At 35.7% G+C, this 16693-nt stretch overlaps 1 protein-coding gene across 4 annotated transcripts in view; it reads left to right on the forward strand.

Moving 5' to 3' along the window:
- LOC128671554 (terminal nucleotidyltransferase 5C-like) overlaps positions 1-16693 on the forward strand; it is a 206489-nt gene extending 189796 nt beyond the window's left edge. For all 4 annotated transcript variants that reach the window (XM_053748137.1, XM_053748136.2, XM_053748138.1 and 1 more), the window contains 2 exons: positions 9037-9986; positions 10291-16693. In XM_053748137.1, coding sequence (XP_053604112.1) covers positions 9037-9986; positions 10291-10582 — 1242 coding nt within the window. In that variant the 3' untranslated portion in view covers positions 10583-16693. The remainder of the gene's footprint in view (positions 1-9036; positions 9987-10290) is intronic.

The raw sequence follows: 16693 nt of genomic DNA on the forward strand, positions 1-16693 counted from the left end.
CCTAAGACTCGATTAATGCAAAAATATCTGAAATCAAAAACTATGAGCGGATTTAATACTGGCCGAAACAATAGACGAACGTCTTCAATCGATTGCAAATAAAAAGAAAGTGCAAAGCCAAATTCCCTCGTTCTATGTTCAAAAATGCACCTATCCCATATGCCAGTTCCGTTTCGTATTACGCATAGCGCTCACGTATCCGAGGCCATGCTAATTACTGACCTCACGAAATCGAAAGTATTCCAGTCTAGATGTGGGTTGCAAGCCGGGACGGGCCGCTAGTAAATAATAATAGAAGAATTCTATTATATTCTTTATATTCTTCTCTCCGCGTACTGCAGATAGGCTTCAATCATTTTATTCCGAAATTCTCCAAAAGCGCGTTCATTAATTCATTGAAATATCTTAATAAGTTTTTATTACATCTGTAATGAATGACGGTCCTCATTATTATTCAAGACAAGATCAAAGTGTATACTAATGAATCGATGTTGAAATCGAAAGTACTATTGCTCGAATCGAGTTTGGTTTCGTCACAACCTTTTTCCTTTGTCTCTGCATGATTTGAATTATGTCTGTCTATATTTTTTTTAATTATTTCGATATCCGGCTTACGGGATTTTTGAGTATTTTTATTTCTGTAATTCATTTTTAAATGTCTATTTATGGGTTGAAAGATTTAGCTCCTGTAGAATTAGCAAAAATGTACTTACAATATTATTAACAATGCTATCCTTTTATGAAAAAAAATGTTACCAACTTAGGCTATATATACTCTCGCTTGTGCATTTGTGCAGATTCCAGAAAGAAAAGGTCCTAAATTCAATGTTTATGATACTATAATTGCATTTATTTCAACGTCATTTATTTAGTAAATAAACTCTCTTTTTTACTTAGACGTACTCGCAAAATCATGCTAATACCTCACAGTTCTCTCTCTTTCATCCATATCAATATTTTCCTGGTTGTTTCCTCAGCCACAAGGCGTCGGTGCACAGCTGTCCGCTGTCCTACTTACCTTTCTCCGCTTTGCACGGTCTAGCATCCCTAGAAGTCGGGCCATTGGCAAGCGTAACCTCTGTGATAACATCAGGGCTAGGAGTATTGTTTGGGTTTGCGCCTTCAGCCTGGTCCAGCTGGAACATCATAAATAACCAGTAATCATGAATAATCCAGTTAGCTATTGTAACTGAATGAATGATCTGCGCGTTTTTGCCCTTCCATTTTGACGTGACAACGTCTTAAATTAGGTTGCGGCTGGGAGTCACTTATGAAAAAGTGTAACGCCCGGTAACGTTACGATGAGTCACCGAACGAGAGAGAGGCCCGCCGAATGCCTTGCGTCTCTCTCCCACTCAACTATGATCGGTCTGCCGCGCGCGTAAAAAGACGTTGTCACGTAAAATCTTCGCCCGTAAAACCGACTTTACAGGCAACCATTTTTTTTACAACATCGGCTGAATGAAACCCGCCTTAACATTGAACAAGAGACGTCACGCTTTTTGCATTTCTTGGTCATTATCGTTATATATACGAAAACGAAATCGCATTGTCTAAAAAAAAATATTGAGCAATACAGAAGTGGCATCGTTCAATGAGTTTTATTTGGACGAACTGATTCTTGTAGATAATTTGAGGTAAAGTAATTCAAAATAAATGAATTACTTTACCTTCTGTTATACTGACATCCTGATAGGTATACACCGGTATATACCGGTATATAGGTATAGTTTTGAATATTTTATATTCTCACCCGATCCCCCATAAAAGAAAGAAAGAGAGAATAGGAATGGTAAAGTTTACAAGTCTATTATTGCTTATTCAAAAGAAAATGTGAAAAGTTAAAATTTATTCCGTTGTTTTTGAAAACATTCTGTGTTTTTGGTATTAAGTAGTAGTGCTAGGTATTCAAATAAGTTCAAAATTAAACTATTCACGCGAATAACAAATTAATAAATTTATGTCCGATTTTATACAACTAAACTTATTCCCAAGATTTTATGAAACTAGATGTTGTCCGGGGCTTCGCTTCCGTGGGAATTTTGAAATTAAATATAGCCTTTTGGATAATGCAATCTTGCATAATGTACCTTTAGCAATCTGCTCCTATAGCAATCTTGGATAATGTACCATTCTAATGGTCAAAGAATTTTTCAAATCGTTTCGGTAGTCTCTGAGATTAGGTAATCTCAGAGACTACCGTGCCTCAAACATACAAACTCTTACCTATATATAATAATAGTATAGATGACGCACGGAATATTCCGTCTGTACGTACTTTAATTGTGGTAAAATATTTATGGTAATATTTATTAATGAGGAGTTAAATCATGCGCGTATCGCGATGGTCACGCTCTGTGCGCCTGTTGTTGCCAGTTTTCGAAATACACATTCTGTAATTACCAAAACGGCTGCGGCGACCTTGCGTTCCTGTGGCTCTTTTTAAGTAGATCTAAGCTAAGTTTGTTTTAAAACAACAACATTTAAAAGTGGGTTTTACAATTCATATGTTTTTACACCAAAGTGCTACGAAAGATTGCTCCTTTATTTTAGACTAGATGTTGCCCGGGGCTTCGCTCCCGTGGGAATTTTGAGATAAAATATAGCCTATATCAATCTTGGACAATGTACCTTACTAATGGTGAAAGAATTATTGAAATCGGTTCGGTAGTTTCGGAGATTACACGGCTCAAACATACAAACTCACTAACGCGTACCTCTTTTTAATAATAGTATAAATTTATCAGTCAAGACTACGAGCGATATGAAAATTTTGGGATGACGTCGTTCCGAATGAGCGGGCGTAGTGCATTGAAATCGTAATCCTAGTGACTCAGGAAAAATATATTAGGGTTTATTAGTTTTGAAAGGACAAAACAAAACGACATGGAACTTCCATTCACGTAGCCCTTCTAATAGGTATATAAACAGCTGTATTTTCGCCCTTTTGTATCCGGACCTTGACTCTGTCACTATATCGATTCATTTATATTTTATTCACACTTTATCGTTCCACAAGTGAAATATATGATTGTGATTTATGGCATTTCAGATTTAACGCCTAAGCCTAAACCGTTATTGCCAGTAATTCCTTAAAAAAAAAACAAAATCCATTTTTAATTTATTTTTTTTTAATTTCAAATACAGAATACGCGTCTTCAGTTTCTGTTGACAATGCTATGTTTACATGTTCCATGATATATGCTGTATTTACACAGATTTTCGTATTCGAATATAATTTAATAAATTGCCTCTATTATTAGCCAATCAACACCTTTATCAACAAATGCGAATGCTTTTAACGATTTTTACATTGTACATTTTAATTCTTTATTGATTATATGTAGAGTATAATTTTAATTCGCTATTGTAATATCATAAATGCGAAGGTAAGTTTGTTAACTCTACGTTCTATATACTCCACCAATCTTCTTTTTTGCATACATGCACTTTTCATCCCGGAAAAATAACTGCTCCCGTGGGAAACCGCTAAATCAAATAAATCGCGGGTAATAGGTAGTATTTTATAAAAGTAATTTTGGTAGTGCACAATCATATTGACAAACTCAGATAAGACGAACACACATGTTGTGATAAGATCCCTTATTTTTCCTCGCAAGGTACTTGCAACATTAATTTAACTAATTCTTAGATAACGAGCGGCAATGGAGTTGTTATAATATTTATGGTAAATTTGAGTTATATTTACGCGTAGCTTTTTTTTAAAAAAAAATGTCACATTTTTAACAGAAGTATATTTGAATTATATTTTCATCTTGTTTAAATTTTCTTTGCGCTGTTGGTTTGCGCAATTTTCTTCACATTAAAAAACAACATGCCAATCTACAATTCATACAATTGAGAGACGTTGAACAAAGAAATAATCATGACAATACACAGACGTCAACCCACCACCTGAGTGTATAATGAAATTATTGTATATATTGTGTGTTTGTGAACGAACCACCACGTCAACACGTGGTACAGTCGGTTACAAAACACATTATCATTTTAATTTCTTATTTACAATATAAAATTTGGAATAATACAAAAGGTGGAACTTAATGCTGAAAGCACATTTTAACTTATATATTCAGTGTAACAACTTAATGTAGGTTACCACAATTTTTATCAATAACTTTTATTTTTTAATGAAATATAAAAACTTGACATTATGCCACACTAGACAGGGCCTTAATACAAACTGAGTAAAATTAACAACAGTAAATTTAGTGTAAGTACAAGTGTTTGTTTCTTTTATCATTTCTCTATTTTAATAAATTTGTGATTCAAGTTCTAATCATGGCAATTTTAAAAGTGCCAAGACTGGCCAAATTAAACACTTAAAGTGTTTTAAAAATAAAAATTTAAAAAGAAAGGACATAATAATTGTATACTTTCAAATAAATATAATGTTAATAAAAATATATGTAATTAACATAATATTTTTCAGACTGAATGTACCTTGAGTTATTTCAGGTGGTATTCTTAAATTACTATGGAGGGTAACGATAAATCGTATATACACCTCATTATATACTATTTAATTATAACACCCGTAAGAGCCGTGAATAATTTATATTTAATATATTTTACATTTATAGCGTATTTATGCACATTTTGAGGTTAATTTAATTTACCAGCATAGATATATCGGTTTATTCGTAGAATTGAAATCCCTATAGTATCCCTAAGATATCCTACCAAACCATCGCTTATCAGTGGACCGTCATTTGACTGAGTTTTGAAATCTACGCGGGAAGAAGAATCGCTAGCACATTATAGGTTTTGTCTATTACTTTTATCTATGCTTCGCACTAATGACAACATAGAACATAGAAGATTTCTAGTTTTCTGGTTAGATAAAGGAAGGTTGATGGAGAAAATGAAAATTATATTTATTTTTATGAATTACACATAATTCGTTTAACCATATTTTTACCGTTAAAAAATACAACATATGTACAACAGACTAAATAAAAAAAAAAACAAACAAACAAACAAACTGTTGTATTTTTTTTGCTAGGATGGACCAAATAAGACTAACAAAAAATATAATTCGAAAAATTGGTGAAGGTAGGTTGACGTTAAACTTCATAGAGTACATTTTTGTACATGAATGTAAACTCAGGCTTATGATTTACCTGCCTCAGGGTAAATCTTCAAATTAGCCAAAATGTCATTAAGTACTTCATATTTAGAAAATACCGAAGATAGATCGACTGTATTTAAGGGCCAGGGGCCCGATTCTTACGCAATCGAAATTCACTTCATCAGTTTTCTTCATATTTTTCTGAAGGTTCTGCTAGTGTTTCTGCATTAACAAAAAATCAACGTTAAAAAGATCGAGCGAACGCATCGATCGATCGAAGTTTTTCGTTTGTAAATTTGCATAAAACGATCGAAAATTTGGGGAAAATTGACGAAGTGAACTTCGATTGAGCGAGAATCGGGCCCCAGGTCATATTTGCTACGTTGGCTCTGTCATTTTCGCCCATCGACGCGAGATACGGCGAGTTTACATTGAATTTGAACAGATATAAATGCTGATTGTACACAAAATCACATTAACACGAGTGGAGTTTTATTACCAACATTTGAACCCGCGATCCTTTCACAAGTAACATCGGCTATTTCAAAGGTGAACGCATAACCAATAAATTGATTCATTAGTATTCCGCTGGCTTTTTTATTTGCGTAATTTATTTGAGAAAAGTCGTAACAATTCCGGGTGCGACTGTACTAACGTTGTAATACAATATGGATAGAAAATTATTGCATAACGTTATACGTTATAAGATATTCGTCATTTCCGTGTCTCATTTCAAATGGAAAATGGGGTATTACTGTGATTATATCGCTCCAGAATGCAGCATTAGAATAAGATGTAAAAGAGCGTTTTTTCACATTGATTTACATCATCAGTTCTTGGTATTGAGTATTGGTATTCTTGGTATTGGAATTTTCTCAGTTCGGTATTGAGTCTACCTCAAAAGTATACTAACTAGAGTTAAATATTTTGCTTATAGATAAAATTTAGGCAATGTAGTGAACACAACACATTTTTGTCATTCATATTACCTACACTGCATTTTTTTCTTACTAGACTTATAACAACTATTATAACAATTTAAAACTTTACGATAATATGAATAATCAAGAAATATAGGACGATTTAGTATTAGTTATGCGCATTATAGTTTATAAGGTTGCAACTGTCCGTGCGTTTTTACTCGTGGCTCCCAGCGGATGACCAGCGTTGCTTACCTCGCGCGGGGTAAACAACATATGCTGAGCTGGTTCCTTTTCAAATTGCGAGCACAATATAAAGTTTTTATTTTTATTTTTATTACCTAGTTTTATTTTTTATAAATGTTTTGTGTTTGTTTTTTGAATAAATTAAATGGAATTTGAAATAAAAAAAAAATTATATAAATATAAGTTTCCAAACTGCGTTCTTCCATCAGCCTTGTTATCAAATTGGACCTTGTGTTATTTTTTCTCTCTAAATTCCTCTAACATGAATCGCTAATGTGATTTATATTGATCATTATTTGTTACATAACACAACACCACTTTTCTTATCAAATTTAATTTAGACTAATTACCTAATAATAATAATTAATAATTTTCATTTTATAATTTTTATTGTTCTATATAAATCGTCTAAATAACAGTTTATTTCATTTTATACCCGAGGGTATAAAATGTCGCCAGGTTGCCAGTATACCTATTATCATCCTTACTCAATATAAAACGAAGTCTTCTACTGTGTCTGTCTGTCTGTAGTTTGTAGCTTGTGAGAAATTACATATAATATAAAAAAAATACGTGAAAAAGTGCCTGAGAAGGTCTAAATTCTGAATAAATTATTTGTGATTCCTGTGGAAGGTATAATGTATTTCGCTTTTACCCGAGCGAAGCCGGAACGGGCCGCTAGTAATTAATTAAGTTTGGAAGTATTTGTATCTGTAGAAATTTGGATTTGAATGCAAGTTTTCCGGGGCCGTTAGAAAATCCGGACGTCACTGCTGCGTTCAGTTCCGCCAAACATAAACACGCGATGTTCTTGAACTTTGGTAAGCGTGCAACCGGTGAGTACATCCGAACACACGAACGCCGCCGGCCCGAATTGTGTGAATTTTTGAATTCACGCATTTGCGAGTTTGAATCACGCATTTGAAAATTAAAAACAATTGGCTGATTACTATCTCACAGTCTGGCAGAAGGGGCAAACCCAAGAAGTGGTGGCTTGTATCGTTGTATAGTTTAAAATAAGATGGCTAAGGGTGGTTTGCACCGTCGACGTTAACTTTAACGTGCGCAGAAAAACGCGTCAGTTAAGATTAACGTAAAATTTGACGATGCAACTCAAAAGAGAGGCAGAGAGCTACTTTTGTTTTGCTTCGTTGTATTTTTATTTATAAAATTCCTAATCTGAACATCTGTTGATCTGTAGTTCCGCCTGATTGCCGGCGGAATCGCTAACCTAAAAGATTTGTCTATTAAGACAATACGGCTATTGTTTCTACTGCAGACAGACAGACAACATTTTATTGTTATATCATTGACTTTTTATCTGATATCTAACATGGCTGTGACCATAAAAAAATGTTTGATTATAAAATCTGTGAAGCCAGTCGAGCAAAAAGAAATATATTTACGGGAACAACTCACGAAAAGTAACATCTCAGGTCCACTTAACTCAATAGAGCCCTTCCTACTATGGGGAAATCGTAAACGCTGCGGGGGGTAAGGGATCGAATTACTAAGGTCCATTCGATTCGACCGACCTATTTCCGTATTGACATTAACTATAAAAACAACACAAGTTACACAGCAAGTGAAATAAAAGCTTGTAAAAATAATCAATTTAGCTCCAACGTTGAAGTAAGACTATGAGATGTCCACACGAAATCTGCAATGGCTCTTTGTGAATCAATTTGTAAAATCGCGCTCATTTAAAGCATTGGAAGCAAAAAATTACGCCCAGGGACCACCCTAGGTCTTATCTTATGGTACTTGTGTACCAACATATTGTAAATGTATCAATTGACATAAATTTGAAGTGGGGAAGTTGATTCGCTGATTTGTCATGCAAAAGATTAGATTAGACATAGATATATGACGGTGATATGTATCACCATCTTACGAATATTAAAGTAATTCAACTTTATCGCCCCGATGATTCTAGAGCGAATCGAAATTAATTTCTTCAATGTTTTCCAATTTTGATGGAAAGTCATAAATCAAAATGTTCGATCGATCGATGCGTTCTTTTCGGTGATGATTTTCAATGAAAGCTGTAACTGTGTTATAACATTTAAAAAATGGCGAAAATTGATGAGCTATTATTGCGCGGACCCTACCCTACTTAGAGAAAAATACAATTACATACAAACAAACAAAATAAATAAAAAACCTCGATCGAATCCAAGTTTCACAAATAAAAATAACGATTCTAATTTTACCAACTTTATGTAAGTGTGAATAAACTCTAAAATATAGTAGAATGAGATCTTGACATATAAGACAAGGTCAGCAGTGCATTCCGATAATATATTTTGTCAATAAATTGATTTGTTTTTGCCAATTGAACCAACCTTGTATCTGTCGAACATGCCGACACAAACACTATAACATGTTTTGATGTTATTATTTGATTGTAAAGTTAATTTAATTAAAAAATATTTCCAATCATACATTCTTATGTATTGGAATATTGAAACTGTACACTGTCTCTATACTAACTTTCAATACTTCATTACACTACCCGTCAATTATACGTGCATTACATTTAACATATTTTCAAAATTTATCGTAATTTAATTGGTCATCTTTATATATGCCTAATGCAATAGGTATACGCATCAAACGGCCTTCAAACAAGTCAGAAAATCGCAATATTTCATACTTTAATTGTCTGAATCTAATGAACAAGTTACAGCACCGTTGCTGTTTGACGGTTTCCATTAAGATGAATGATTGTTTCCTCAAATGCTTCAGGCAACTAATGGGATTATTTTCTTGTTCTAGAGCGAGTCGAGCTACACCTCGTCGGAAGAGGGCTGCGGTGGAGGCGAGCGGCACGCCGTGCTCAGCTACGAGCAAGTGCGGCGCCTGAACGATGTCATGGACGAGGTCGTGGCCATCCACGGACGCGGGAACTTCCCCACTCTGCACGTCCGTCTGCGGGAGCTGGTCGCCGGTGTCCGCGCCAGGCTGGAGACTTCCCAGAGCGCTGGGGGAGCTGGCATCACCGTCCGCGACGTCCGGCTCAACGGCGGCGCCGCCAGCCACGTCCTTGCCGACCGCCCCCAACCCTACTCTGATATCGACCTCATCTTCACTGCAGATTTGCCCACCGCGCGTCACTGCGACCGCGTCAAGGCAGCAGTCTTAGGCCACCTCGCCACCTTACTACCACCGGCTACCCCACGCCGGCGCGCATCAACCGCAGGACTGAAAGAAGCCTACGTCTCCAAAATGGTCCGCGTCAACTCCGACGGCGACCGATGGTCCCTGATCTCTCTTGGAAACTCACGCGGCCACAAGTCCGTGGAACTTAAATTCGTGGACACGATGCGTCGCCAGTTCGAGTTCTCGGTGGACTCGTTCCAGATTGCTCTCGACTCGCTGTTGGCGTTCCATGAATGCGCCCAGCTGCCGATCGGAGAGAACTTTTACCCAACTGTGGTTGGGGAATCAGTGTATGGGGACTTCAGTGAAGCCCTACTCCACCTGGCCGAGAAGCTGATTGCGACGCGGCAACCTGAGGAGATCCGTGGCGGAGGACTGCTCAAATACTGCGCCCTCCTCGCTAAAGGATACCGACCGGCGCGACCGGACAAAATAAAGACGCTGGAGCGATACATGTGCTCGAGGTTCTTTATCGATTTCCCAGAGCTGGGCCAGCAGAGGGCCAAGCTTGAGGCTTATCTGAGGAATCATTTCGTCGGCCGGGAAGAGGAGGCGCTGAAACACAGGTAATTAAATGTTTAACTGGCTGTTATCACGGTAGTTTTGTTGGTTATATAGTTAGTTACTTAGATATGGTATTTGTATCGCGAAACTGATCTATTAATCACTATAAACTCATACGTTGTCCAATGTATGCAGCTTCTATGGAAAATATACTATAATCGATGCAAGAAACAAGCAATGATTTCTACTAAGCTAAGACAATAAGAACTTGACATTTGACTGCATCTGTATTTTAATGAGGATAATAAATTATATCAACCTTCTGCACATATTTAAGACACTGACAAAAATATTTCAACTCCACAGGTACCTAACACTGCTGCACTCCGTCGTGCGAGAATCCACAGTCTGCCTTATGGGGCACGAGCGGCGACAAACACTAGCCCTGATCGAAGCTCTGGCGTGCCGAGAGCTGTGCGCGCGGGCGCCGCTGCTGCTGCCCCCGCCGGGGTACTACGTGTGCGTGTGCGCGGCGTGCGCGGCGTGCGCGGCGTGCCCGGCGTGCGCGGTGGCCGCGCAGCACCCCCCCGCGCTGCCGCCGCCCCCCGCACCCGCGCCCTGCTGTGATTGCTATCGGCCCGCACTCTGCCCCGCGTGACCCCTCTAGGCCGCCGCCATAGGACGTCAATCTTAACCCTCTATCGATCGACGATGAATTTAGTGCCAAATGTATATAATACGGATAAAAATATATGTATATGTATGATTTTCCCTGTCCTAGCGAGTGTGATTGTATTGTCGTGTATAACGCTTCGTATCCTAGGCTGATTTTTTTTATTTGTAATCAAAAAAAAAAGTATAAAATGGGAGATATCGAAGCGAAAACACCGGCCGGTGGACTTACGCGTTTCTTGACGTGCTCTTGTGGAAACGGACCGATATTTTGGAGACAATTTACTCTGTCAATTCAAAGTTGCTCACTTTATGTACACCGATCAATTTTCGCACGTCAATTGTCACGAATGGGGCTGGCCTCGGCCGCCTCACAGCATTTCACGTAATATTCCATAGAAAACGTGGGCACATACCCACGTTTGCCTATTGCCAATTATTTTGAACCGTCATTATATAGCTGTAAGGTACGAAATGCGGCGCAGGCGACGTGAAATAATTTCTAGTCGTACTCCTTTCGTGTTGATACATTAATATGTTAGCAGTACGAAAATTATTTACCACGCGAATCTTTAGGGTGTAAGTCCAAATCGATGGTCTGCCTATAAAAAAGACTAGTTAGTTATTTTTAAGCTTTATATAATTATATGTGTGTAAAATTGTCTCCATACAGCATGTCTCTCAGATAAAGACAGAAAGTTTGAAAGTATTGTTAGAATTGGCTTTAGAGCTCGCGAAGGAAGGTTTCTATTGGAAACAGCGTAATTTGCGAGTGACGTACAAAAAAACAAGTCCAGTCTTGTTGTAGCTGGCCTTAACGCGAGATATACCGTTCTATTTTTTTTAATTGCGATTGCAATCCGGCATTGCAGTCGAGATGAACTCGTGTACAGACACTCACTCCCAGAAATGCGATGCTCCAACTTGTAGCATATAGCTATAAGCGTAAACTATTTTACTATGTATTTATCAACTCGAAATTGTATATACATGTATCTCTATTACGTGATCGCTCTAGTATTGTATACGGCTTGGCATACGAAGTAACAAATTAAGATAAATATAAACACAAAAAAAAAAATATAAAAATACAAAAAAAAATATTTTAACACTAAGGTGTGTACAATATTAAAGTTCACTCTTTTTTAATGATAAATAAATCCATTATATAAATATTTTAAGAACATTTACAAGTAGCAGTCATATTAGATGCATACTTATAAAATATTTGTTTTACGTCTCATTCAGTCTACAGTAGAATATATGGAAAATGTGATTTTATTGTTGTAGAATAATACTGTTGTCACAGATTATATACTACTTATATTATTATATAGTTTAAATACAATAGAGAGTTATTATTGTTGTATATTATAAACGTGTAGATTATGAACGACGTGTGAACAATGTCCGGCCAAATGAATGTCTTAGATATTTTGAAAGTGTATATTGAACTAAATATATTTACTGGATTCTCTTAGAGCTCAGAATAAGCTGTTAGGGGGCGCCCTCAAAGTGTACGATTGGACTTCGGTAGGAAGGTGATAGCGAAAGCTATACAGCCAGTAATATTTTTTAAAATTGGAAGGCTCTGCGTCCTCTTATTTGATTGGGTTATAAGCTGTCAAAAGTAAATATAGTAACTGTCATAAAAAGCATTTTTTTTTGTGCCCCGGCCATAATATCGAAGACCACGCGTACATTTGCGGGCGTTCTATATTATTATATTAGATTATCCGAAGTAGTGAAGTACAATCAGCTTTAGAATAATATTCTTCGGGATTTAACGACTCTGAACGAATTTTCCATTTGCTCACTATTGAACCAAAATTTAAGATCTCATTTTTTTTGTCTTCAAAAACTAATAGGACTATTAGCGTCCGCACGTTACGGGCTGGTCTTGGCGCGTGTTCAGCCTCTCTCACTCACACACCTCAAATGCAATAAAAAAGAGCGAACAGCCTATAACTTAGATCACATGTATACAATTTATTTTAATTATCAATTTTATTAATTACATAATTTGATAATTCAGTTAAAATTATTTTTTATTGCAAAATAGTGACTTCGCTTTCATGATATCAAAGTGACATCACTCTTTTGCAGTCGAAAATAATTCCTTTCACGTTCCATATCTCATGATTTTTTCACAAGAAAAAGTATTGAAATTGCCTTGTAAAGTAGGGTTTTGAGACAGACAGAATATACGTTGAGACTACGCCTCAAAAGCAGCAAGAATTAAGGAGATCTGATGTTTCATTTAGTTGAAAAACTTAACAATGCTCATTACCACATTACTCATAATATGTCAACAAATAAAACTTAAAGTGAAATAAACAGAACTCCTTAACCAGACATACTATACATAGTTCGCAGTCGTATATATGTACTTAGAAATAAATGAAGTACATAATATCTAACGAAAACTTAACTATATTCCATTTTTAGAATGAACTTAAGGGTTATCACTAGTGTTTTGCCGCGTATGTGCCCGCGTCGCGACACACGTAAGTTGTGATTTGTAGTATTTTCGAAAAATGTTTTTAATCGTCCTTGTCATAATTATTGTAACTGTGATTGTTATCTGTTTAAACATAATTTTTAATAGGTCCCTGTGGTTTAACAAAGCTATTTATATTTGTTGCAATTTTGATGAATAATATTTGAAAATGCAAGATCGTGTTTTCATATATTTTTAGCAATTTTCATGGGACCTATCAAAATATCTATTGGCAAAACTACCTCCTCGCGTAAATTCGAGATCACCGGTAACTTTGTATTTTTTATTTTTTTTCAAAAATTTGTTTCTAAGAAATAATTTTTGATAGAAAAGTCCGTTTTGCTTCCAATGTTAGGTCGCCGTCACGCGTGGTGTGGCTTCCACTACGCTTTCAAAACTATATGATTGTATTGAAGTAACCACCACGCCGCGCCGCGCGTGACGAGGCCGGAATGCGCGACTAATCTACAAATGTTTAATACCTTAGCTGTTATACATTTCAGAATTCACTCAAAACCAATATTAAAACTTGGTAGAAGAAATATCGAAACATATAGGCCTAAATTTCTACATGGTTCTTCCATACAATACACATTGCTTCCGGCATACGGTCTAATCATTTTTATACTTTAAACACATTGTCTTTACTCAATTCCAGTGTCACATTGAACGTCAATCCATATTTTGATGTATGTAATTATATAATAACAGGCATTGTCTATTGGGGCTTATTGTTTTTTTTTTTGGAATTTCTGAATATATTTTTTAAATATTCTCAGTTTAGAAATCCAAATTAATTTAGAATTCAAATATTTATGGAATCTATATTATTATTCGGAATTATTGGTATTTCTATCAATATTTATGTATTGGATATTTATCTATATATGTATATGTTATAACATCTTCGAGTTAGTATCCCATAACAAAAGTCTCGAACTTACTTTGGGGCTAGCTCAATCTGTGTGATTTGTCCCTATATATTTATTTATTAACATACAATATTAATTTAATGTATACGATACATACACCTTTATAGACAATGTCCTATGGATTGTGTGTGGACCCTGAAGCAAAGTGGACGACTGTAGTTGACGCGAAGATTGAAATGCCCTATTGATTGGGAATATTCAATAAGATAGATAGATAGATAAACTGTTTATTCATATCGAGGACACACAATATACATTTATGATACAGTGAACTATTAAAATAAAGGACAAATACACAAGAAACATTCCACATAACTATACAATCATGTGCCGCAGCGATATAAAAGGGCAGTATCTCAGCGCATATTGTGCTCGACAAAGAGAGCAGGGCACTGGTTTTCAGATACCACCAGAGGGTACAATAAATCGTTGTTATCGCAAAATGGCTGAAGTTAAGCTGCGTTTGTGGCATGAAGTCTTAAGGAACAGTCCGAGGCAAAAATTGCCGCGCAATTTTATTCAATATTCATATTATTAATATGAATATTGAATAAAATTGGAATACGCATGATGGATGCGATGGCATGTACAGTGAACGGCATCAATCAAAAGCAATCTCGCCGCTATTGCCGCGCCATAGAGGTTTATGCAGGGTAATTTGATGTGCTGTTGACTGTACGTATTTTTAATGATAATTTAAGACTCCAGTTTTTCAATAAGTGAATTTAAGAGGACATCAATCTCTGTCTTCTATCTTGAATCATCGTTTTAATTTCTACCACTCCATCGCTGCGGTTGTATAGAGTGTTTCAATCGGCGTTTCAACTACAGTACGATTCGCTAAGGGGGCGAGTATTCACTTGTTCAGTTGTTGTCACGAGAGACATTGCAATATAGTTAAGTGTTTATTTTCTAAAGTTACCATCAGTTTCAGCTAGCCTTAATGTTAATGTTAATTTTAACTAAGTGAGCACTGGTCAAGGCGTTTGCGTACATGTATATGTATATATTGAATTTCAGACATGATGGTTTGTTTTGATCTTTACGTCTTTGCCAATTATGTTCATTTTCGTCTGGTTGATGCTAAATTTGTCTGCCAGTGTTCTTCATAGAAAAAAACTTTCTTTAGTTTCGATCAAATAATTCAAAAATCGAACATATTATATTTTTTTTATGCAAATGCGGTTTTACAATTTGAATTTTCAGAAGCTAATTTAAAGTAACAAAATATATGCACATATTTTCTTATATTCTTATATATAAGCTAAGAAAAAAATATTATGGCATTTTAAATAAAATTTACGGAAATTTAATGCATTAATTTCAAATTACAATGTACATTGTATTCATGTGAAGTCTCCGTAAAAAGTAATTTTGATTTGGTAAATTTTTGCGCAACTGAAAAGCATTTGTAACATTGTGTTGCCAGTCTTAATTATATTGTCAAAAATCTAATATCTTATTTAGTTTTAGCAGTTAAAATGACAGTAAATATTAATTTTGAAATGTTATAATTGGTATTTATTACACAATGAAATTGTCATTAATAAGCTAAGTCTGAGTAGTACGCAAGCGCCAAAAGGCGTCGTTATAAAAAGCATACATTAGTTGCATGGAGAAAATTAAATTTAAAAAAAATGTAATCCATCCGTGACGGGGCAAAGTCCTAATTTATCTGTGGCGTGGCGAGAGTACCTAATCTAATCACAATTTAATGAGTTTTTTTTTACAAGTGTTGCATATTTCGATCGTAACTCGGCCACGATCGCAGTCTTGGGACATACATTGCGTGTGTTTAATTTGAGCTTTATAACAATGCAGAAAAAACTAAGTAATGTAGTTCGATTTGCCGGGCTTATGCGTAAAGCAGGCCTAGTACAGGAACCTTGAAGCGTTCAAATTACTTAGAAATCCCCAAGGTCATGTAAGTGTGACAAATCCGTGCAGGCATTTTTATACCTTTCAAAATATGTTATTTGGCATTGTTTGGTATTATTTTTGCTTATTCCCAACATATGGAAAAATGCATTAACAATGAACTAATCATTCATTTTCTTTGATTTTAAAAAGGTGAAATATTTGCAATGTTGTATTTAAAAGTGTTTCAAAATGTTTTAGCACATAAAATTAAGGTTAGCGCTCACATTTACGATACTGCAATGCTCAAGGAAATAATGCATTTTTGAGATATGTGTGCGTGATCTGTGCCAAAATACTGGCCACATGCAAAACAGAAAATTGAAATATTTCTTTATTTGAATTTTGAAGATGAATTTTTAAAAAGCGTAGCTAAAATGTGCGTATACGAATGCTGCTTTCCATGCAACTTCTGTGTGACCGTCGGAACGACTGCGACGACGCTAGTCGGCTGTCTCGCTCATATGTTACAAGCGAGCTGTCGGCCACCCGACTCTCTTTAGCAGATATAAGGGTTGCTAGTTCATAACGCCTTACGTTAAATAAGCTTACTGTTAGGTTTATCAAATATATACATTGTAGTAATTTTTTCTCTTCCGAGAGCCTGTTTCGAGCACAGAGCGCCGACGCGCAGTTGTTGCGTTACATTTCTATTATATTTGTGAGGAGTTTTAAGCTATGTAAATTTTACAGAAAATTAAATAAAAATGTTGTGAAAATAAATTATAAAAAAGTGATAAACATTGAA

Source organism: Plodia interpunctella, chromosome 7 (genome assembly GCF_027563975.2).
Source record: "Plodia interpunctella isolate USDA-ARS_2022_Savannah chromosome 7, ilPloInte3.2, whole genome shotgun sequence".
Lineage (NCBI taxonomy): Eukaryota > Metazoa > Arthropoda > Insecta > Lepidoptera > Pyralidae > Plodia > Plodia interpunctella.